Below are 24,381 nucleotides of genomic sequence, written 5' to 3'. Positions count from 1 at the left end.
AGCAAGCAGCAGGGATCCCTCCCTCTCCTCCCTCTCTAACCTCTGGCATAAGCATTATATGTACTTAAAAAAACCCCAAACACCAGAAAAAAAAGGACAAAAACCTTAGAAGAGTCTGGCAAACATCTGATGAGTATCTGGAGGGACTCGGGCTGAACAGAGCGGGTTATCAGTTCTGTGGGAACAGGATTTTATTTACTGTAGTGGTCCTCTTGGCTAACTGCGTGCCAGCTCCAGTTATTGTGCAGAGGATGGAGTGAGAGCAAACCGTGGGAGCTCAGAGGGCCAGCACAGCCCTTGCTGAGCTGACAGAGCTCTTTCCTCTGCTCAGCAGGGTCGGTTTTGGGAAGATGATTTCATTTCAGATTTACTGAGTGCTTGGAAATATGTGTTCAGTGAAAAACTGCCCCGAGTCCTTCACTTGGAAGCGTGGAGGGTTTATTGTTTTAACAGTTCTCTCTGTGTTTTCCTCCCACTATGTTTCTGCCATACGTTTCCCTCCTAGAGCAAAAGGGACCGCATGAAGGCGTGGGTACGGGCACGTCTCCCTGCCTGCTGCAGAGAGAGGGACTCCTGGTCCATATACATCTTCGCTCCTCACTCAAGGTAAGGCAGCTGTGCTTGAGCTGTGCTGGTGTGGGTGCCCTCTGTATGGTGGCTCGCTCTGCCCGCGTGTCCCTGACGGGTCTCTGTCTTAGAGATGGAATGGTTTGGGTGGGAAGGGACCTCAAAGCCCATCCAGTCCCACCCCTGCCATGGGCAGGGACCCCTCCCATGGATCAGGGGCTCTGAGCCCCATCCAGCCTGGCCTTGAACCCCTCCAGGGATGGGGCAGCCTGGGCCAGGGTCTCCCCAGCCTCACAGCAAAACATTTCTTCCCAAGATTTCATCCCAATCTCCCCTCTTTCAGCTGAAAACCATTCCTCCTCATCCTCTCCCTGCCCTCCCTGATCCAGAGCCCCTCCCCAGCTTTCCTGGAGCCCCTTTCAGTCCTGGAAGCTGCTCCTGGGTTTCCCCAGAGCCTTCTTTTTCCTGCTCCGCTATTACATCGGGGTCACATAGTAAATAGCTGTTGGCTGCAGAGAGCTGCCCCGGGGAGGGCACGGCCCTGGCATAGCAGCTACCTGTAGGCACCGAAAGCCCAGAGCATGGCTACAGCTCTAAAAGTTCATTGTTTGCTTTGTCAGTGATGCCAGTGCTCTGCAAGTTTTCCCCTTGATGGAGCACGGGGAGTTTGAAGCAAGGGGCAAGGTGCTGCACTGAGCAGATCAATCTGAATTTGCCCACAGCGTGCACTTAGAACACAACAAAGGATACTCCTTGACCTCCCAAACCTGCCAGGACTTCTCTGTCCTCCCACTTCCTTTCCTCCCTGTCCCAGCAATCCCCAGATAACAGCCTCTCCTCGCCTGGAGGCCCCCAGCTCTGCCCTTCCCAGAGCCCAGCTGGCTCTGGGCTCTCCTGCATGTTCCTCTGGACAAGCCCCCGTGCTCAGCGAGGGTTCCCTGTGGTTGAGCCGGGGGGCCCTGGGCAGCGTTTGAGTTCATTCATACAAAGATTAGAGAGATTTTCAGAAACAGACTTTGGGAAATGTAATACGGTATTATAAATCCCGGGTCAGTGTACAGCCATCTGTCACAATAAATGGCTTCTGTCCCTTTGTTCCATGTGCGCTCAACCCTTACAGGCTTGCTGGGAGTATTTTATTCCTTTATTTAAGCTAAACCTGAGCACTACAGACCAGGTAAGGGGTTGGATCCAAACTTGTGTGCACGTCTGAGTTGTGGAAGCAGCTGCTCCATTCCAAGTGACCCAAAGTCCCCTAAGAACATTGCCAGGGCTTGAAATTCTGTAGCCCAGTTCTGTAGCTCAGATCCTGTTCTATTCCTGCCCCGATCTGCCAGCAGCGTGAGGCTCTGCCAGGGAGGGGATTTGGAGACTGTAGCTCATCTGCTTTTCCCCTGCCACGCATTGAACTGCTGCGTTTCTCCCCATCCACTCGAGCATTAATAGCTGGTCTGCGCGTCCTCTTTTTCTTTTCTTTTTTTTTTTTGTCTTCTTTCTCGGCAGATTCCGTCTGATGTGCAATAAAATCATCACACACAAGATGTTTGATCATATCGTCTTGGTGATCATTTTCCTGAACTGCATTACCATTGCCATGGAACGACCCAAAATCGAGCCTCACAGTGCTGTGAGTTTCTGAGGTTAACCTTTTCCTGCACTCCTTGTTCGGCCAACGCTTGTGGTTTGGACCCCATTGCTCTGCCCTTTCTTTCTCTTTTCCAAATGGGAAACTACCAACAGCCCTTGCGTATCCTTTGAATTACATACAGCAGCTCTCCTGCTCCCTACCCAGCATCCTTTTAAAGTACAAGAGCAGAGCTCGTGGCCTGCAATATAGTGAATATCCCATTTCTGCAAGTACGATCAAGGTTTTAACACATGACATAAGCATGACATCTGTCTCGCTTTCCTTCTCGGATGAACCTTCAAACACTTTTCCTGTCTCCACACAATGTTCGCTTCTTCCATCTGTTCTCCACGGGCACGTATGTGTGGTGTGAAGGGAATGGGGGAAGCTGTTCATTTCATACTCTTCTCTCCCCTTTGTGTATCAGCTTTGTTGTGACACAACTGAATTGATGCGTGCACGGTGATGCCAGTTTCCCCCAACCGCTTTGTTTTAGTAGACTGTGCAAGGATTTCTCAAACCACACCCTCACAGCACCAACATCCATCAATGGGGAGGGGCAGGATATTCCTCTTGCTCTTTTCCTTTAGCACAGGTTGGGGCTGAGAGGTACGCGGGGCTCTCGCTGATGTGTTGCGAAGCACTGCTCATATCGCAATCATATAGAAACCTGTTTTGTTGATGTAGGCGTGTCAGGCTGTTCATTTTTGTGGATCTTCGATATAAGACCTTAAAACTGGAGTCTTGGCTGCTCCGTGGCTATTTTAAGCTTTCCCTAGTAGTCCTGCTCGCTGTAATAGTTTGCCCAGTGGCCCCTCCCCTAAATCCATTTGTTTTCTTTTGGTTATCCCACAGTTGTGGTGCACCAACTCGCAGTTGCAACAAGAGAAGGGATTTGCTCTAGCAGGAGGAAATCACCCTGCCGTTCCCCAAATGGGGCAGTGTCCCTTGAAATCCTAAATGCTTCTTGGGAGCCCCTTGCCGTGTCTTCCAGGAGTCACCATTCACCGTGGCTGGCTCCAAAAGGAACTGTAGTGGCATAGAAACGAAGGAAACGGGGCGATATGCCTGAATCAGAGGAGACCACAGCAAAGAGTGGGATTAAAAAACCCAGTTCTTCGTGTATGAGAGAAGGAAGATGAGCTGTGATGTCCCCGGCCATTGAAAGAGGGCAGAAAGGAAAAGAGGCAGGGGCAGCTGTGAGGTTCATCAGCATCAGGTTATAACCAGGGGAACCAAAATGAGTCACCCAGGGCTGGAGCTGAGTCGGACACCAGTCTGGGAGCAGCAGCGAGGAGAATGTGGATGCTGAGCGGTGGGGCAGGGAGAAAGGGAGCCAGGAGGAGGGTGCAGACCCTTCCTGTGCTAATGGAGCTGTCATCTGGAAACCAAGAGAGTTAGTTTAGCTTGAATTGTATAAAATAATTACACAGCGCAGGGAAGCAAAGTATATTTTCTTAACTGCTTCAAGCCAGTTCTCTTTCGCTGTCCCAGTTTCAGTTGCCTTATCAGAACAGGGGATGTTGTTGCTAGCCAACACACGCTTCCCGTTGCAGAGTGCGCAACATGGGCCAGGGAGATTATCCTTCAAAAGAGCCACGCGCTTGCCAGAGAGGAATGTAATATCCTCAGTCTGTCCTCCATGCTATTGCTGTTTTATCTCCAGCTCCACAAGCAGGTCCCTACCCTCTTTCTCCTGCACGCTGCCTGCCCCTCTACAGCCGCCTTTTGTGTGGCAGTCAGCTAACGGCTAGAGATGTTTCCTATCACAGCTCATGCAATCACAGTGCAGGTCTAGGACCTAATTAATTATGGACCCAGTATGGAAACAAGCTACTCTGTGGTTCCTGAGTCACTTTCAGTAAATCATGATTTGGCAAGCGAGAGAGTTGCCAAGGTGTTTTATCTTGTTTAAATTGCATCTCATTTTGAGCGAGAGATCTGCATCTCTTTCAGGACTGCTCTGTGGGGAGCGACAGAAATAAATCCCAAATTGTTATTAGCAGAACTGGGGCTGGTTCAATTGTATGCACACATGCGTACACACACACGCATCATCTTTCCTCCAATCTCCACTTTTTGCTGTCCATTTCTCGGTACAGGCAATCAGAGCTTGTTTGGGGATTAGGGAAAAGTGTAATTTCTTTAATGATCATCATTAAAAAGAAAGGTTGCTACTAACCTAGAGACAGGGAGTCAGTCCATGGTCTCATCTGTAATCACCCACTGCTATTGCTGAGCAGTGGCAGTGAGGATTGCGTGGTCTGGTGGGTAGCGCAGGGGACTGGGAGATGAGGCTATTGGGCTTCACGCCCAGGTCTAGCCGGTGGCTTTGGGCAAGCGAATCGACCTTTTCTGGGGTCAGGTCTCCGCTGGCGTAAACCCCCAGAACTTCACTGGCTTTGGTAGAGCTGTGACAACTCATGCCAGCTGCGCTTCGGTGGCCCATGGGTCCCGCAGCCACACTAATATTGATTTAATTGCTAGAATTGGGATCTCGGTGATGCCCCCAGGTGAGGGGCAGGTGGGGTTTGCCAGGGATGCTCCAGTGACCGAGATGTCCCTGTCACCGCACGTGGGGCCTGGGGCCGCCCCTGTCCATGGTGCTGACACCGCCCCGGGCGCCGGCCAAGCTCAACCACCCCGGGCGTAAGGCCCTAGACATTTGGACTTCCCCCCCATTCAGAGCAAACAGGCCGAGTTGTTTCAGCGCAGAAGCTGGAGAAGAGTTAGCAGCCACACAGATATGCACAGGGAGAAGCACAGCTGCAGAGAGCAGGAATTAAAATGTTGTCTCTCGTTTTCTTTTTTTGTAGGAACGGATTTTCCTAACGCTCTCCAACTACATCTTTACAGTTATCTTCCTGACTGAGATGACAGTTAAGGTAAATGAAGCCGGAGCATAAGTGTGCCTGTGTGGTATTAATGATATTTTATTGTGGTGGAATGGCAAAACCCCTCGGTCTACCAGTTATAAGCGAGGTTCCTCTTCTGAGTCGTATTCAAATTCCCACCGCATGCCTTATTCTGAGCACGTTTTACATCAGAACAATTTTACAGAAGTTGCTCTTGATTTACACCATTATATGAGCAATGGGATGCTTCAATTCAGCAATCCTTTCCTATTCAGCAAAGCTCTTGAGCACATACTTAACTTCAACCATGCATGTAAGTCCCATTGTCTTCAGCAACCAATTGTCCTCAACAACCTAAGCAGCTATATGCTTTCCTGAGGAGGGGGAGACTTAAGCACGTTGAAACACTTTGCTGGATTTGAGGCAGGAGGCTCAAAAACCCATTGCTGTAAATCTCTCTTGTGTAATTCATAATCATCTCACAGAACAATTGCTCTTTCTTTGTAAAGTTTCTCGAGTTTCTTTATTTGCAAAGCTTGTAAATGATTGCTGCGGGTCAGCCGCTCTGTACCTTTATTCCAGCTGTCTGTAAGAATAAATTACAGTCAAACTTTTTATGCCAGAAGGAAGAGTTTTGTGCAGGTAGATTTAGCTGCGTTAAAAATACATGAGCTGTAAGGGACTATCTGAGGTGTTTCTGCAGAGGTATTTTTACAGTTCTTGCAATATAACGCTGATTTGTCTAATCAAGGCTCTATACTGGGAAGCAAATAGACTCACAGACTTGTATCTGTAAATAATGCGTTCTCAGCAGGTTGCTAACTGGAAGAAAGATTGGATGCAATGGTCATAATTTGTTGCAACTTGGTGTCTGGGCAGGTGGTGGCACTAGGCTTGTGTTTTGGGGAGAAAGCCTACTTGAAAAGCAGCTGGAACGTGTTGGATGGGGTGCTGGTTCTCATCTCCGTCATCGACATCCTGGTCTCGATGGTGTCAGACAGCGGCACAAAAATCCTGGGGATGCTAAGAGTTCTGAGACTGCTGAGAACGCTGCGGCCCCTAAGGTAAGCAGAGGATGAGGAAACCTAAAAGAGCGGAGGGGGTGTGTGGCCGAGGGGAAGCTGAGCCGCTCCTGCGAGCAGCAGCATTCGTGCAAGAGAAGGGGCAAGTGAGCCAAGGGCACGGCGTCTGTTGCCACCGTTGTGCCCAGGCTCCTGCTACTCTGCAGACGCCGAGTGTCCGTGGGTCCCGCAGAGCCGCAAGGAGCTCTGGACGCTTGCTGTGTTTTGGGACCGGGCCCCAAGAGCAGTAGTAAACTGATCAATGCCTCTTTTGCTCATTAAAACACACATCCCCTGCTATTTGTGCTCTCATTTGCTCTGTGTAAATTGCAGCTTAACAGCTTCTTCCCTCCCTTTTTCTTCAGGCAGTCAATGGCTTTTGCAACAAAGAAGGGAATTAGTAGCAGGTGGGAGACCATTTTTAAGGAAGAAGAAACTAAAGTGTTGCTTAACCTAGAATGCAAAGAAATTGTGTTTTTTCCCCACAGTTCCCCATTAATTTTACAGAGACATTTAGTTTGAAAGTTGCCCAGATGAGATTAAAAGCAGTTGTCCTGCTAACTTGGTCCCCGTCCCTGGCAGCAGAGGTGTCCCACATGCCGGGGCAGGCACCTTCTAACAAGAACCTGTCCAAGAACCAACCTCTTCCCAGCAGGCATCTATCTATTTTGTCCTGAGCCCCAAGGCATGAAGGTTTCTCTCCATGCTAAATGCAGTCCCTCTTTAATACCATTTCTGCTGCTCTTGTTATGCAGCAGCTAATAAACCTTCCCGCTCAAAGCATCTTTGTGTGCCTGTCATATCTTACTGCTGCTTCCTTCATAAAAGGTTCGCTTTGAGTCGGGATTTTCACTTTCAGGACAGAAAAATAGGACCCTGCTTTCTGACAGAAGATGTTGTTTTACTACCCCTGTGCAAATACGAAGCCTAAATAACAATAGCTGTGCCTATACGTATATCTTTCAGATATTTTCCACAGCTACGAAAGGCATTCCATTATACCGGGCTGTGTGTGTCTTGTGCCTGGTGAGTTTTGGGATGTGAGCTGCTTTTAATCATTTGTATCCAGACAAATAGAGCCATCGGGGCGGTTCAGCTCCCTGACCATGCTACTAGGCTGTCTTCCTACTGGCTCCAATTAAGACTTTAGTCTCTTCATGCATCTCCCGGCATCTCCATGTCAACTGTAGTTTCTGGGGGCAGTTTCTGCCAGGTAGCTGGTTTGGTACATCTGCTCTGCTCTTCTGTTTTGTTTGATTTTTGACCTGTATTAAGAAAACCTACAAAAGAGTCTGGGTAGCTCTGGGTAAAAGGAGGATTGATTTCCTGTCCCTGGACTGTGGAATGCAAGTTTCTCTTTTGAGGGTGTGTGGTTAAATCAGGTCTAAAGGAAGAGGCTTGGGTTGTGCTGAGCTCTACTAGAGTCATCTAGCTTAACGCAGTAAAAGTCCTGTCTGCGTCTTTGTGGGTCTATGGGTCTGCCTGACCAGGACCTGGTTGTTCATTTACTCGAGGCTTTCTCTGCAGTCACCTATGTGCACAAGTAGGCTGCAGTTGTGGGGAACAGTCCACTGAGTAACTGCAGGCTGGAGGAACGCCTGCCATCTGGAGCACGTGCAGGATTGGGCTCTTCCATTGCTCTTCCGCTCCTGTTGGCATTTGATATATTTTCTCAAGAGAGCGCACGGATGTTTTCAGCTAACATGCTGCTTTCTACTACAAAGGAAGTGTACAGCAGCAAGCCCGTTCCCTAAATATGGTCACAATCAGTTCTATTCCCCTGTAATTAGATTTGTAGGAAATGAAAAAGCAGCCATCAAACCAGGGGCTTTTCAGTAAGTCATAAATCTCCGTATGTGGAAACCCATCTGCCTCCGCGATGCACATCTGGGCTGCCCTGCGCGCACCGCTGCCCGCAGCTGCCCTCTCTGCCTTTGCCGCGGGCTGTGCCGCGTGGCTCGGGGATCTGCCTGCCGTGTCCAGCTGGGTCAACGTGGGACAACAGCTGGGACAGGTGATCCGAGGTCTTTGCTCACCGTAGCTCCAGTCCCCATGTCCTGGTGAAGTCCCCTGTGGAGACTGAGCCAATGTTGTTCCTTCCCAGGAAGACATAGGACAGAGAGCAAAGTGAGTGTTGTGTTCCCTTTCAGAGGCACTAACCCAGCTCCTTCTGGCCTTGCTTTGCGTGGGCGCTCAGGGACAGGGCTGCGGGGGGGTCACCCTCAGTGAGAGGTCAAGTCATGGCATGCGTGTCTCCTGAAGGACAGCCCTCGTCACCTCTGCGTCAGCTTTCCTGGTTGATGATCTGAAGGGGTTCTTCTTGCAAAAGATCTTCATTCTGTCTCTTATTTTCTCCTGTGAAAGCAACCCCATTGCTTTACACGGTGCACGAACCCATGTGTGCTCGTGCCTTTCACGCAGGCATTAAAAAAATGTGTGTGCCAATCGTGTGCTTTTGATTGCATGATTGATTATCAGCCTTCAAATTGAATCCATGAGGATCCAAGCCCAGCTTGATGAGAACAGTTCCAAAAACGTATTTGTGAAGGAGTGACATTTAAAGATGTTTCCATGACCCTCTGATGTTTCAGCCAGTAGAGGGATTGCTTATACAATAACATTCCTTCCTAATGCGTTCAACCTGCTGTTGTTGGGATCAAGTGCCGTAGCTTAAGATACGAGAGCAATCAAAACTGGAAATGTATTTAGAATTAATGTGGGTGGACCTCGGTGCTGGTTTGCTCTGCAGAGCCTGGGCTTTGACTTCCAAAGCAGGCGGATAAATTATTCACTTTTCATACCATTGCAGTATAAAATAGTAATTTCACAGCCTCTCTTCGATCTATCATATTATCACCTTTGCTAATTCTTTTTTAATCCGTGGAGGAAGGTCTTCATTAACATTGATCTGCTACTTCATCTAAGTGCTGCCTCTTCCTAGAGCTCTGATCAGCCGAGCAGCCTTAAAATGAGTCGCTGTGAGCCGGCTGGGGTGGGGCTGGCAGCGGGTTCCCAGTGTCTCACACCAGGGGTTTAACAGCACTGGGAGTGCTGAGACCAGCAGAACAGGGAGGAGCTCGAGGGATTAACATTTCTTCACACTGAAAAATGGCAAAAAATGGTCTCATTTCAATTTCCCCGTTTGTCATACGCCCTAATGCAGGCTGGAATTGTCCTGAGCGCAGCCTCGGCGAGTTTACAGCTCTGGCATGCCCAGAGGGCTCCAAATCAGCCAGATCCCTCAGCAATAAATTGCAGGAGTGGTGGGTCAGATAAAATAAATTTACAAGCCCGAGACCAGCAGGACCTTGGGCAATATTGATGAGGCGCGGGAATGGTGCGTGTTGAGATATTGGAGCTGACACTAATAATCTGGAAGTGCTGAGGATGTCACTGGGACTTCTTCGGGAGTTATCAGCCTCTCAGGAGAGCAGCAGGAGGCTTCGCACAGACTTGCCTCGATGCTGCATCAGGCCCATAGTTTGAGGCAGCTCCAGTGTCTGAAGGTCTTCATTAGTAAGAACTATTATTTTTCAAAATCTTTTCAGTCTTCTCTCCCTGTAGGGCTGGAAACAGCACCGACACGGAGCTAAACTGGTGGCAGCTTTTTACCCTCGTGCATGCTCATCTGAGGATTCCCTGGTTAATCAGAACTCTGAAAGCAGCCAAACGCTGCAGTTTCTCATCCCCCTTTTTTCCCTCAACATGCATGACTTTGCAAAGTCAGACAGGTAACCTCCTATTTTCTCTCTCTGCTGGATACCAAATAGTATCTCACAAGGGAAATCACTTTATTATTTCTAGAATAGGCTTTCTTAATAAATGTTGGAGAAAATTATTACCTTTAGACTCTGAAGACTAAATTTCTTCCTTGTTCCCCAAAATTTAAGGATGCTCCAGTAGTTTAGGCCACTGGTCTTCAGGTTAGATTAAAACCATCATTCCCAGTTTGAAAAATATGGATAAGCCTGTGTACCTTCCTTTCCTAGGTCCTTCTGCAGTGACTTTTCTGCCTGGCTTCTCATATATAGTCTCCCTGTCCTTCTTTTATGCAGAGCTGTATGTGTAGGCAGAGACCCTTTCTTCCCTCAGACACCTCCATGCTCTCACAGGTCAGCGTTCTAGAAATGCTTTTTCCATCATGACGTTTGAGTTATTTACCATTCTAAAAATATTCCCTAATGCTGTTTTCTCCACATCTCTCTTGATAGGAGGCAGGACTAAACAGGACTAACGTAGCTTTTGTGCTTAAATGCCCCTACAGAGTCATTAGCCGAGCCCAAGGACTGAAGCTGGTGGTGGAGACTCTCATGTCGTCCCTGAAGCCCATTGGAAACATCGTAGTCATCTGCTGTGCCTTTTTCATAATCTTTGGGATCCTGGGAGTTCAGGTGAGTCTCCTGAAAGCCTCACACCTAATCTGAAAGCATCACAAGCCCCACATCACCCCCCAGCTGGGTATCTCTCTCAAGACACAATTATTCCTGATTTCCACATCTTGGCTTGATGTGTTGAGCTTTGTTGAAGCTTCCCTGTTGTACAGTGACACAAAAGCCATCGTGGTGACCCCCTCAAAGGCACAGAATGGGCTGGCTTCGTCCCTGCCCTACACAAGGACTTTTGCCTCCAGCGGGGTGTGGATCAAGATATTTATCCACTTTCTTCCCCTGGTCTCACCACAGAAGGGTCGGGCTTGAGGCATGATGTGCATCACCAGAAAAACTCTGCTCAGGGAAACTCTTAAATCCCATTCCTGTTCCATCTGGGAAATAACGTAGGAACATCTCCCCTCCACTGTTCTTTTAGGTATAAACCAATGGGGAGATAGCAGCTCTCGAAGCTGAAGGGGTTGGTTTGTAAACTCCAGAGGGACCTCGACCTGGAGATTCACTCAGATTCTGACAGTGTGTAACTGAAATGTTGCAGAAATAGCAATTTCTGAGTCTGCTTCCTGCCAGCCCTGCTGGGAACAGCCTCTCTCCCCGGAGCGCAGGAACCCTCAGCGGGGAAGTGGCCATTCCTGATGCAATCGGTTTCTCGTTACCTGAGCAGAAGCGATTGTTTCATATAAATATTCTGACATAATACTTATTTCTTTCTGAAGTTTATCTGATCCATCACCACCAGCTTTGGGAAGCAGCTGGGTTTGGCGTTGTTTTGGAAAGGTGTCTGATATAATATTTTATACTAATATACTGTTTAAATAATAAATACAGCATTGAGAATAAACAGAAAGGAAACTCATGCCATCCATAACCACCTCAGCAGCTAGATTGGCTTAACATTACAGCACAACAGCATCCATCCGTTATACTAAACAGATCTATAAAACTAAGCATATCCCATAAAACAATATCAAACTCGGGCACGGGGAGATTTATGCCAACCAAGAAAACTTGCAGCGTGCCCTTTGAATTTCCTCCCTGCTAATTGTGATTGCTTTCCCCAGTGACTTGCAGCCTTACATTAAATTGTCATGACTATTGATGTGCTTAAGCGGGAGACATAAGCGAGGCTGATCCTGTATTCAGGATGCAAAATTCTCTGTTAATATTGATGTCTAATTAGGTGTAAAATGAGGGCCACAGCTATTTTCTATAAAAAGATGTTCTCTCAAAGTTACAGTTGGTTCTCTGGGGTAAATATAAACTGGAGATCAAACTGGGGGGGTTTAGTGCTCTTAGAATCGAGGCGTTCGTGTTTCTAATGGCATCTCCTTTTAGCAAGTCATTAATAAGACAGAATAAATAAATAAAACAAGTGCAATAGGAAACACTGGCCCTTTCACTTTCAGAACTGCTAAAATGAGAGGCAGCTGAGGGACCCAGGGTTGTTTAGCCTGGAGAAGCGGAGGCTGAGGGGAGACCTTGTCACTGTCTACAACTGCCTGAGAGCAGGTTGTAGCGAGGTGGGGGTTGGTCTCTTCTCCCAGATGACAGGAGACAGGACGAGAGGGAATGGCCTCAAGTTGCGCCAGGGCAGGTTCAGATTGGACATCTGGAATAATTTCTTCACCAAAAGGATTTTCAGGCACTGGAACGGCTGCTCAGGGAGGTGGTGGAGTCCCCGTCCCTGGAAGTGTTTAAAAGACGAATAGATGAATTGCTCAGGGATGGTTTAGTAGTGGACAGGTATGGTTGGACTCAATTATCTCAAAGGGCTTTTCCAACCAAGTAATTCTATGATTCTGTGAAAATCCAAAGCCCTGATGGGGATCAGGACTTTGCAAATGGATTTTGTATTTCCAATCCCGTCAGTAGCTGCATTACTGCTCCCGTCTGAGCGGCGTTACAGTCCAGCTCCTGGAGAAGTTGTGTTTATAGACAGTATATTAAAAACAGTTGTTTACCTTCCTGCTTAATTAAAACTTCTCTCTGTGAAGGCTGTATCTCCCCAGCCTGCCTTACCCACGGATAGTGTTTCTCCATGGGAAGATCAGGGAACGCTTCTCTTCTTGCATCCAGAAGTTTTATGACTGTGTTGCGTAGTGATTAATTTTGCATGCCTGGAGAACATCCTTCTGCTGTTGATTTCTGAGGGAAACCCATGGAGTAATGCGTGGGTTTGTCTTGTTCGCTGTTATTTCTGCTGATATTTGTCTTGAACAACAGATCAAAGCCCATCAGCATCTTTTCTCTGTACGCCCAGGTGGTGTTTTAAGGAGCCTGGAGAGCAGGTTGCCATTTCCCCCCAAACCAGTAATGTCAATAGCTTCTGTCAGCAAATAAAACCAGATTTGTTGGATCTCTCCCGGGCTTTGATAACATCCATCCTGCCAGCATCAATCACCCTGTCTGAAGCAGTAATCATCCCCTGCCACTCTTTGTTCTGTGCACAGGAAGCACCAGGTTGAGAATTAAGCCTGTGAAGGCTCATGTTACTCATGCAGGTGTAAATCAGGAGCTGACTCCTTAGGATCTGTGTCTCTCCTGGCTTACACAAAAGGAAATAAGCTCAGGATCCAGGTACCCAGCACCAGTTGGACTTGACTCCTTAAGCTCTGCACAAGGAATAATTTCAGCAACCCCTGTGCGGGCTGCAGAGCCTCATGATGGCTGGAGAAGAGCGTTCAGCACCAGAGACGGAGCTGGACTGACAGCAGCCTTGATTCAGCAAGAGCCCAACGTTGCTCGCAGCAGCTCGGCTCCTCTCCGACATGTCCCCTTGTGACCTCTAAGAGCAGAGCTCCATCGCCGTGCCATACAGTGTCACCTTTTCTCTGCTGACAGAGAACCCCCATTACATTTAATTTGTCGGTGACTCTTGAAGTCGGCATCGTTAACTGGGCTGGAGTTGCCGGAGCCGTTCCGTGTGTCCTATGAAGCCATTAGCCGGTCTGGGCTATTAGCCAGGGGCTACACTTCAGCTGGCAACCCAGAAGCAAAGGTCTTTAAGCCAGTCTCGGATCACTGAACCAGACAACCTAATGCACGAGGTGGGTGTCCCAAACGATGTGAAATCGTGCGTCTGCTCATTAGATGCATATCGTACAGGCTGCTCACGCTTAATAACCAGTGCAAATGAGGCCATTTCCCTTAACTCGTCCGGTTGGTGTGGGCTGTGCAGAGAACCCCAGGAGAAATGCCCATCACCTGCAGAGAAATCCTTACCTTTTCTCTCTTCTTTGTGTTTTGCAGCTTTTCAAAGGCAAGTTTTTTGTCTGCCAGGGGGAGGACACCAGAAACATCACAAATAAATCGGATTGCACAGAAGCAAGCTACAAATGGGTCCGGCACAAGTATAATTTTGATAATCTCGGCCAGGTATTAATGGAATGGTAATCTGCTTCTTTGCTCCTTTACCTCCTTGACATAAAACCTGTGCATTATTATCCCGTGGGATTTTCTTACAGGGCACTACCAGTCACAGTAAATATTCAGTTCACATACACAGCATTCTGTCTCTGTAAATCCCAAAGGTGGTGTTTCCAGGCAGGCATACACTTCTTTTCAGAGCAGAACAAGCACATGTGGCTTTGTGGAGTACTTAATTGCTTCACTGCTACATAACAAACCAAATATATCTTGCAGAAGGGCTTGTCTAATAGAGCCGGACACTTTCAACCATCTCTGCAACACAGCCTTATTTTAGCAGCATGGTAAGGGCTAATTAGTTGGGAGCAGCAGAGACCTCGAGGGTGGAAATGAAGCTGCCTTTTGTCTTCAGCTTTGTGGTTTCCGAATTAGTGCTCGTCGCTGAACCAGGCACTGACATTGATGGGTTTTTGCTGTCAGGAGAAACCTTGGGCATCAAAGTGTCCCATTATCAGACAGGTAATGATAATCCTCAGACAGGAAAGGGCAAGGAGGAGTAAAACATTACAAGTAAAAGAGCTTTAGTGCAACCATGTCTAACTTTTTTCCCCACGTATTTCTAGGCCCTGATGTCTCTCTTTGTTCTGGCCTCCAAGGACGGGTGGGTGGATATCATGTACGATGGCTTAGATGCCGTGGGAGTTGACCAGCAGGTATGTGCTCTAGCAGAGCTGTGACAAATGACTTGTCAAAGGTCACATGTTTTGGGTCTTGTTTTGCAAAGTGCTGCTGACTTCCACAGTCAAATGGGGTCATGAGGTTGGGATTGAGGGAGGCACTTAATCCAAGTCCTGCGACGTGACAAGGAGTCAAGTGAAAAGTCTGGATTTGGACCTAACCTTTTCCTTACAGCTTTTGGAGCGTGACAGCTGTAACTAGTGCTAGGAGAACCACACCTATCAAAGAGTGATGGTTTGGCTTTTTAAGCATTTTGGACGTTTCAGGAGAAAAGAATCATAGACTCATGGAATCATAAAGGTTGGAAAAGACCTCGCAGTTCATTCAGTCCAACCATCAGCCCAACCGCACGGTGCCTGCAAAAACCGTGTCCCAAAATGCCACAACCACACATTTTTTGAACACCTCCAGGGAAGAAGCTCTTGTGTAAGTACAGTTTTTCAGTGACAGGCTTAAAATAGCTGTAAAGGATGCTACTGTCTGAACAGAGATGATTCTTCTGTCCACAACGTGCTTTGTGTTTTGTTAAAGTGTCTCAGGGGTCTCTAATTTTCAGGAATAGCAGAGCACATAGAGGGGCACCCATGGGTTTGTAGATGTGGCAGCTGCATCAATTCACTCCCTTTTTTGTTTGAGGTTCAGTTGACATCTACTTTCCTTCACTTTGCAGCCAGTTATGAACTACAACCCATGGATGCTCCTCTACTTCATCTCCTTCCTGCTGATCGTGGCCTTCTTCGTCCTCAACATGTTCGTGGGGGTGGTGGTGGAGAACTTCCACAAGTGTCGGCAGCACCAGGAGGAGGAAGAAGCCAAGAGGCGGGAAGAGAAGAGGCTCCGCCGGCTGGAGAAAAAGAGAAGGAGTAAGGAGAAACAGATGGCTGGTCGGTAGTCTTTCCACATCTTTCTGAGTCCTGCTTGGCCTTCCACACGATCCCCTCCTCCCTCTCTTCCCTGCCTCGCGTCTGGTGATCATTCTTCCCCCAAAAGCATGTCCAGCTATAAAATTTGCATGAAGGAAATAGTGTTGTTTTAGGCTGAGCAAGGAGCCATGGAAGCCTTTTTAATGGCTGCATGATTTACGATGACCTTTCCATCAGAGGTTCTTTAAATTAAAATATAATAGTAATCAGACCTGGAGCTTCTTGGATAGCAGAGCTCAGTGTTACACAAATAGTGACAACTGCAAAGATCAGCAGTGCTGGATGGCATCATAAATCTTCTGAGTCATGACCACTGTTGCTGATAACTGGATTCACTATTTGGTTTATTACAGCCTTGTAATGCCACAGTGATGTTACCTGTCCCATTTATCAAGCAGGTTTATTTATTGGCACAGTAGCACCACTGCTATTCAAGAGTGTAATAAAATAATGGAGCCATCTCATTCGAGTAATGCTTAAAAACTCCTTAGAGAAACATATCAATGCATTTGCTTGAGAAATACAGATTAGAGAGAAAAAAAAAGCAGTTGAGGAGAGTAACCAACTAGACAAACAGCACTGATGCAAATTGAACCAAACTCCAGACTGGATGTGCGAGCTTGCAGCCCTGCCCAGAGAAGGCTTTACAGGTGAAGGGAGGCCAGACCTCCGCTCTGTCCAGAGTCTCCAACCTAACATTTGTCCTTTAGTCCTTTTTTTCCCCTTTTGGTTTGGTTGAATAACTAAGAAATAACTCAGCTGGAGTCCACAGGTCAGAGGTACTTGTCTTGCATGCTCTCTCTTCTGACTGAACTTTCTCCGTTGCCCTCTGTGTCCATGGCCTGACGCTTTCCCTCCCTGGTCAGTCCGCCTGCTGCTCTCTCCGTGTCCCTTTTCACATCTCTTCTCTATCTTTGACAGACGTCAGTACTGTTTAAGAGGCTGTCTGATCAGGCGCTTCTTCCAAAAGCTGGTAATATTAAGTCTGTTTAATTGTTTTAAGAGGTGTTTGATAGCTGTGATGGGCTTGGTCATGCAACCCTGTACCACCATGGTGTCTCAGCCTCTCTCAGGTCACCCAGGGCTTCCCTTTGGTCATGTCTTTAAGTCCCACAAGCTTCACAGGTTTTGTAACCATTAGGACATATCACACCAGCCTCTGGACATCAAACTTTGGGTTATGCCAAGAGCCTGGCTTCCTCCGTGGGCAGCTGAAAGATGCAGGAGTAGTGAGGACACAATAGACAGTTCTCAGTTCAGTGGGATACAGATGGAAAGAATTTGGGTTTGTTTTTCCCATCAAGGAAATGTCTAGAAAGCTCTTTTGGTCAGTCCAAGTTCCCAAACACCATCTCAGGGCGTAGAGCTAGAAAATGCTTTTAAAGGCTGGATAGAAAGTTCCGTATTTAAAGTCACAGCTTTGGAAAGCAGACATTTCTGTAGAAGAAAAATAGATGTTTAGTTATTATTAATGACCTTATTTATAATGCTGGAGGAACTAGATGAAGAAAAGACGTAAGTCTGGGCAATTTCCCAGCCGGGAGGAATCACAAACCATCCTTGGAGACATAGTTATTCATTCAGTCCTATGAAATGCCTAATTAAAGAGGCAATAAACAGCTATTTTACTGAGGATCAAATATTGCTGAGTATTCATCCGCCATAAAAACCTTTCAAGAGCAAAGTATGAAGCCCTCCAAGTCGCTTCAGAACAGTTTTCCCCATTCACATTCAGTGAAATGTTGGTTTTAATTGACCGTGTCCAGCTTTGCCCTCGGAGACGGCAGATGTCATTCCTGAGCTTCGTCGTGCGTGGTGGGAACTTGCGGATGATACCAAGTGTAGGGCTTTGATTTTCCAGCGACTGCCTCAGGGCTTTTTGAGCTGAGTTTCCTGAGTGCCCCCAGATGCCCAAACCAGCCTAGGGATGTCAGATGTAGACAGATGCAGCCATCTAACTGGGTGCAGGGTCAGTTTTGGTCACTGACTCTCCAAATGCATCTGAAAACCAGGAGAGTGTGTGGGATCCCAGCTCGGTGAGGTGCAGGCAGGTGCAGGAGTGGTCACTGTAAGGTGTCCTGGCCCAGCAGGATACATGCCCTACCTCAAGTATAAAGTCCACCCTTCAGAAACGTCTTCTCCTTCATCTTCATCAAGCCAGGGTGTTCTTGGGCTTCCACCCATGTGTGTGGGAGAAGCACAAGAGCCCTTTCATCTTTGCGATGAGCCCACCCTCCACGAGGCACAGGGAGAGGAGCCCTCGAGGAAGCATTCCCAGTAGAGGCAACAGAGATCCCGAGAGCCGCAGGGACCTCTGAAGGGGACGGGAAGCCTTGCTGTGTGTCGTGCCGGGTGATTAACGCCGTTTCGTTCTTTTAGATCTAATGCTGGATGATGTTTTAATGGAGAGCTCAGCCAGTGCGGTGCAAGGTACTGGGAAGTCGGCACGTCTCGTCCCACGTGAATGGCAGTGCTGTGTCACTAACGGCTGGCCACCGCTGCTGTGAGGCATCCCACTAAACCCCCTGTGTGGTGCAAAGCTCGTTTGCTTCCTTCATGGCACACGCAAACCATCCTGAGCGGCAGGGCCGCGGGCCCGGCTCAGCACTGACACTCGCAAACCCTTAATTTACCCATTGACCATGTTATGTTCTTCAGGTTTTCTGTTTTTCTGGTTTTCATTAAGGCACTGTCAGACTTCTCATGGCTTTTTTTTTTTCCTCCTTTTTTTTTTGTTTTTGGTTTTTCTTAGAGAATAATGACTGGACTGTGAAATGAGTCCTTTATTGTTTACTGTAGCTTTTCAACCACCAACTCAGGAGTCTCTGGAAGGCAGGCAGTCCTGCAGACGGAGGTTATTCCATTATTTTTCCAGCCCTTGCTCACTGCTCCATGAATGCTGTGCCTCAGGGAGGCACGGTATCCTTTCAGCAGGGTAAAATTCAGTATGGAGCAGAGCCTCGGTGCTTTAACAGAGAGATCAACCCCACGCCAACCCTCAGCATGGACTTGGGGTTTAGTTGTTGTGCTGCCAAGCTGGTAAATTCTTCATATGGATTGAGAGCCACTCGATCCATGAGGCATCTTGTGAATTCAAAGAAATAAAAATGCCACCTCAAAGCCTCCCCAGGTCCTGGAGGAGATGGACCAGCTGGGCTGGGCTCTGCTGGAGGTTGAGGTTGGACCTGGCCACTGCTCGCTTACCGCTCCCTTTCCCATCCCCTCTCGCCAGGACGATGCTCAGGGCTGCAGATCTATCCCTTACTCTTCTTATTTTTAGAAGAAGCTTTGATCTGGCAAGGATTTTGTTTAATTCATAACTTAAGAATATTAGCCTGAATTATGAAAGAGGCCACAACATAGAAGCAAATACAGCTGTAATTTTCAACAGAAATAGTCTGCCATTAAAACTCTCACCTGTGAACAAGCTTCTGTGGCTTAAGGTGGGAGCAGGGCTCCACCCCCCTCACAAACCACAGGGAGTTTAGTTTAAATGAGGATTGCAAGATAAGGGCTCTCGGCTTTCACTGCGGAGAATCACTCGGGGAGACCGAGTTCCTCCGTTCCTAAGGCCTTGTTGGAAATCATCACAACATGCTTTGATAAATCCCCAATCTCCTTTCCCGTTGCCGTTCCTGATATTTCTATTTCTTCGCCTTTCTTCCTGCTGCTCTCGATCGGCTCCTGTCCCAGGTGGGCAGCGCGAGGCGGGTGTTGCCGCTGCCTTTGGGCTCTGCTGGGACTCCCCTCCCGGCCCAACAGAGCTACGGCCACGCTGGTTTATTTTATTTCATTTTTAGGCACTGAACTCACTCCCAACCTCTCCCTTGCCCAGTGCAGACTCAGAAAGGCTCAGAGTTTGGCTTTAGAAAGCGCGCGATTCTCAGGTCGTTGTTCAATCCAAAATCAGGAGCCGTGACCCCAGAGGTTCCACACATCTGCACTCACAGAGGTTTCTTTTCTCTTTCAGTGACAATGACCCGGAGCGGTGTGCGCGTGTGTGTGTGTGTGCGTGCTGCTGCCTGGTGCTCACTGAGATATTATAATTTGATTTTTCCCTTTTGTTTTTTTTCGAGTCTACATTCTATCACAACTGGAATCTTCTCAGTGGAAATAATTTGTCATTTTCCATTTTGCCTTTTTTTTTTTTAAATAAATCCATTCCGTACAATAAAAGCCAAGTAAAGCACTCTGTTTCAGTAAAAAAAAAAAAAGTTCCTTCAGTGCAAACTATTTTTTAACCTAATAATATTCTTGTTACAGTTTGTAAATCCAGCTGCGTCACAGGCTCATTTCTCACTGGTTTGCTGCTGGCTTCCAGATAGACTCAGTCCTGCAAAGTAGTTAATTCCTTTATTATACGAGAAGGAAGAAGCTGGAGGAGACGGTAATGGAATTGTCCCACTCTTGAAAATTCCAATTTCCCGTGCCCACGCGCCTCGGGCTCAAAAGCCACCTCGGGGAAAGTGGCAATTTCTCTCTTGACAGGGCTATATTGGGAGAGAGCCCCGCGCCGGGTGACACAGCCGGTTCCGAGCTGTTCTCCCCACGCCAGGAAAATGCAATTCATGGGAAGAAAGCGGCCCCAGCCCCATCTCCTGCAGCGACTGACCGAGCCCCAGCAGCCGCTGGGAGCTTTGCTGGTCACTGGTGTCACTCCACAGGTCACATCCTACAGGTGCAGGGTGGACATCCCTAGAGGTATTCCATCTCTAGAGCTATTCCATCCCTAGAGGTATTTAAATGACGAATAGAGAGGTACTTAAAGATATGGTTTAGTGGCAGATAGGTATGGTTGGACTCGATGGTCTCGGAGATCTTTTGTATCCTGGTGAATCTATGACAGGAGCACAGGGTTTGGTGCCCCAGCCTGTGATCGCTGGAGGGCACCTGGCCTGGGAGAAGGTAGAGCAGGATTAAGAATAGGAAATGTTTGTCCCACAGGATGATGCCAAGAGGAGTAGGGAATGTCTGCTTGGGAAACAAGGTGATTTGAGAGCCTGTAAACATGATAAGCTAAAGCCAAGTGTCCCCCAACCTGGGACTCTCCCAATCCTGCTCTCAGCCAGCTGCAAGCCTCCATCCTTCCCGAGTTAAGAGGAGGTTGCTCGGGCTCCGCTGTCTGAGCTGATTTTCTCCTTAGCAATAGCTAAATTCGAGGTATCCCTCCCTCTCCCCGACTCCTGGCCTCCAGCCACGGTGAAGCAGCTGGATTTACACCCTGTGTGAAAGCCTGGTGTCTCGTGGTGGGCTTTTGCTGTATTTCCCCATCTTCTCACATTTTCATCCTGCAGATTCTTCTTTTGTTTGTTTGCTCTCCTCCTCTTTTCTTTAACGCCATGTGTGCCGGGAAGCCAAGTTAACCTCTCCAGTAATAACCGAGACTAACCCAGAGCTCTTGTTGTTCTTGACACAGTGCATTGTAACAGTACAGTAATGTGGTGTTGTGTTAGTTGTGAAGTTCACCACCTGGAGTTTAACAGATGTCTGTATTTCCCAAGATGTTGGTATTGTTTAGATCTTTACTGCACTAATTAGAAGTGATACTGTGTGATAGGGGGCACGGGCTTTGCGGTGGGTGATTGGACAGGAGCGACCACCCAACTCCTCCACAACTGCGTGGGTCGGGTTCAATAAATGGTATTTGTTGAATAAGAAAAGAGCTTTATCTGCTCAGAAAGTCCCCTGCCCACCTAGACACAGTAGTTATTTATCTCCAGCCGTCGGACAGCATGCTGCTTGGTTGTGGTTCACCTCGCGGTGGTATCGGCACGGCACTAACTTGCACGGCCAGCATGCGGCGGTGGGTGACGAGCAGCGACATGACTCATAAACTGGGTTGACTGGTCCCTTGGCAGCGTTAATGGGGAAGGATGAAACCTTTACTGCTGGTAATTCTTAAAGGCTGCAAGCAAGAGCAACATCTGGAGATGTTTGGAACTGCGGATGTTCCAAGCTGTGGGAACCCGGGGAAGGCGGAGAGGAGCTGGGGAGAGGAGGGATGGAAGCAGGAGAAGCCTGAGCAGATGTGTGAACAATTAGCAACCCTGCTTATAAGGTCATGCGCTGGCTAATCCGGGTGCAGGAGCCCTGCACAGGAGACATCGTACCACCTCTCTCTAAATCCTCTCTCTGTTCTAACGGCGTTGGTGCTGTTCTGTAGGATTTGGAATTACCTGTCAGTCACAGCTCAGGAAAATTTCAATTCCAGTGTAATTATTCATAAGTAAATCCACTGCAAGGAAAGGCAGAAACATTGACGTTTTTCTTTTTGAATGTGAATTATACATAAATGTAGGAGAAATAAGTGATCCAGTTACGATGGTGTTTCTTTCCGAGGTGATTAGTTGGTTCATAAAAATAGGTCCTATTCCTAACCTAATTGTATTCAAACATTTTAGTTAATTTGCTGCTCATAATTTAGCATAATGTGATCGAGATATCTTGGCTTTATGGAGATTTATGCAGATTCAGAGATATCTGACGAAGTCCTGTGAGTGAGTCAGCAGCTACAAGTCTGCTTCTTTGTAAGCGTTCGATAGATTCAGCATGAAAATTCATTTTGTAGACCTTTTCATCGGTATCGCGCTGTAGCGCTCAGGTGTGGCTCACCTAAAGCCCACTGGGATCAGAAAAGGAATATTAATGCTGCCTTTCCTTTGATGACACTGAAGCAGAACTTTGGACATTCCAAACCCCTACAGAATAAACCTGCCAAGTGGTTTGTCTCTCCAGTTCCTGGGCTGAAGGGAAAGGGCTGTCTCTATGGAAAAACCAAAACTCTGCTTTTTCAGGATCCTGTTCCAAAGCAGGGAGCGCACAAAACCATTCAATCTATGGGTTTGATCACAGCGTCGTTGGCTATTGACAAAGTGAATTTTATTTCCAGGCAAAATTTAGTCTTCTAAAATTAGTTTTCCCTGAGGGCAACCCAAACCTGTGCTTCTTGGCTTCGTTCTGCCCAACTTTTTGCTGGGAGTCACGTATCAAACTGTACATTTGCTCAGCAGCACTAAATATCAAGCCGTGTAATTCTTACAGCTCAATAATTTTCATAACCAGTTGATCATCTAATTATGAGAGCAATATTACACTCTGACATATTCAAGACAGTCCTTTCCATTTCGATCTGCATTATAATGCCTCCTTGAAAATTGTACTGAATTATATACTCAGCCTTGGCATTTCCTCATTAGAGATTAGGTGAGTAAATGAGTTTATCTCCTAAAGAGCATGTGTCACCCCTGAGGCACCTGCACACGGGAGCAAGTGGAACAGGGAAATCTGTACTTTGATAATCTTGTCTAAACGGGGGATCATTATTTTCTAATCGCTAAGGCTGACTGATCAGTTTTCCTTGGTATTTTTCTGGACCATTTCTCAGGGCTCTGACAGCCAAAGTGTTGAATTTTGTTCTCTCCACAGTTTATCACAAAGAACGTAATACAACTGAATTACTTCTCTTTCATAGACCACTTTTGATGCTCTGGCCTGTATTTTCAAGCCATTGTTACTAAAATTTGTCCCTAATATCTGATGGCAAATTTGGCTTTCATGTACCTTGGGGACTTTTAAGATCAGCAGAAACAAAAATTGTTGTTTTAATTTAACTTTAATTTAAATTTCCCTACGGGGGAACCATTCTTTAGCAGCACAATGGTCCCAGCTCACCTCATCCCTGATGCCATAAGGCTGAGTATAGCGCGTGTCCCGCTGAAGCTGTTTAACAGGATGATGACAGGAGACTTGTTTTGTATTAAAAAGGGTAAAATGCCAGCAAGAAAAAAAGAAAAAAAAATAAATAAAAGACAGCATGTTGCTGTAATCAGTCTGGAATTTATCATCTTTGGAGTTGGAAAGTGAGGGTGCGTTGACTTCAGAAAGACGCAGAGAAATGACTTGACGTGCCTCTCCGCTCTCCTCCTCCCCGCTGCAGAAGCACAGTGCAAGCCCTACTATTCGGATTACTCCCGCTTCCGCCTCCTGATCCACCAGATGTGCACCAGCCACTACCTGGATTTGTTCATCACCGGAGTGATCAGCCTCAACGTGATCACCATGGCCATGGAGCACTACCAGCAGCCGAAGGTACCGGGACGGAGATGGGGGACGAGCGTGGGGGAAGATGCTCAGCCGTGGTGGGCAGAGTTAAAAGCAGCTTTGCTGTTAGACCTCCAGCCCCCACTCACCACGCCCAACTTGTCTCTTTGCCCCATGGAGCGTGTACCTATCCTTTATCTTACTTCCAGCTCGAATTATGGCTTTTAGTGTCTGGATCCCGTTGCGCCTCTCCCTTCCAGTCAGGTGCACTTGGGCTGCTGTGAGAGTGAGGATGGGAGCAGGTTCCTTTGGGCTGCCGCACAGCTCTTGCCATCCCCTCTGATGGGTGGTACTTAAGAGGCCAGGCAGGATGCTGCTCCCACAACGCTCCTTCCAAGAGGGGTTTGGGGTTGCAGGAATCTCTGCCATGGTTTAATGCTGCCTGCGCAGGAGCTGGCCCAGCCGGGAGGCTCCCGTGGTTAATGACCAGACTGTGACATCTGCAGAGGGAAGGGGGGGCAGAGGAAAACCGGCGGCACTGGCTCCTGCTGGCGTGCCGTCCCTCTCTCCTGCTCCTTGCCAACAGCTCAAGGTGAGGAGTAAATGATGGGCTATCACAAAGAAGCCATTTGGCCGGCGCTTGCGCGGTCCCAGCCAGCACAAGGCTCTTGCGGCAGAGCACAAACGAGCAAGTGGGATGGAATTCAGCTTTCTGCTGAGAGCACGAAGGGTTTTGTGCTGCTGACACCTGCAAATGCAGCAGCTCTTGCTGCTCACCCGAGCAATCCCCGCTGGGGCTGTGTTACTGCTGGGGGG

The 24,381-nt window shown here is 47.8% G+C and overlaps 1 protein-coding gene across 21 annotated transcripts in view; it reads left to right on the top strand.

Moving 5' to 3' along the window:
- The window catches only part of CACNA1G (calcium voltage-gated channel subunit alpha1 G), a 135,892-nt gene that overhangs the window by 90,385 nt on the left and 21,126 nt on the right, over positions 1–24,381 (top strand). For 11 of the 21 annotated variants that reach the window (XM_069872788.1, XM_069872784.1, XM_069872780.1 and 8 more), the window contains 10 exons: positions 506–606; positions 2,071–2,194; positions 5,011–5,079; positions 5,929–6,113; positions 10,375–10,501; positions 13,748–13,873; positions 14,488–14,577; positions 15,273–15,486; positions 17,905–17,955; positions 23,462–23,613. In XM_069872788.1, the coding sequence (XP_069728889.1) occupies positions 506–606; positions 2,071–2,194; positions 5,011–5,079; positions 5,929–6,113; positions 10,375–10,501; positions 13,748–13,873; positions 14,488–14,577; positions 15,273–15,486; positions 17,905–17,955; positions 23,462–23,613 (1,239 nt within the window). The remainder of the gene's footprint in view (positions 1–505; positions 607–2,070; positions 2,195–5,010; positions 5,080–5,928; positions 6,114–10,374; positions 10,502–13,747; positions 13,874–14,487; positions 14,578–15,272; positions 15,487–17,904; positions 17,956–23,461; positions 23,614–24,381) is intronic. The other 10 variants (XM_069872790.1, XM_069872796.1, XM_069872782.1 and 7 more) reach the window with 3 other exon arrangements.

This window comes from Phaenicophaeus curvirostris, chromosome 19 (assembly GCF_032191515.1).
Source record: "Phaenicophaeus curvirostris isolate KB17595 chromosome 19, BPBGC_Pcur_1.0, whole genome shotgun sequence".
NCBI lineage: Eukaryota > Metazoa > Chordata > Aves > Cuculiformes > Cuculidae > Phaenicophaeus > Phaenicophaeus curvirostris.
The sequence above is the reverse complement of the archived record's forward strand: the minus strand, read 5'-3'. Positions and strand labels throughout refer to the sequence as shown.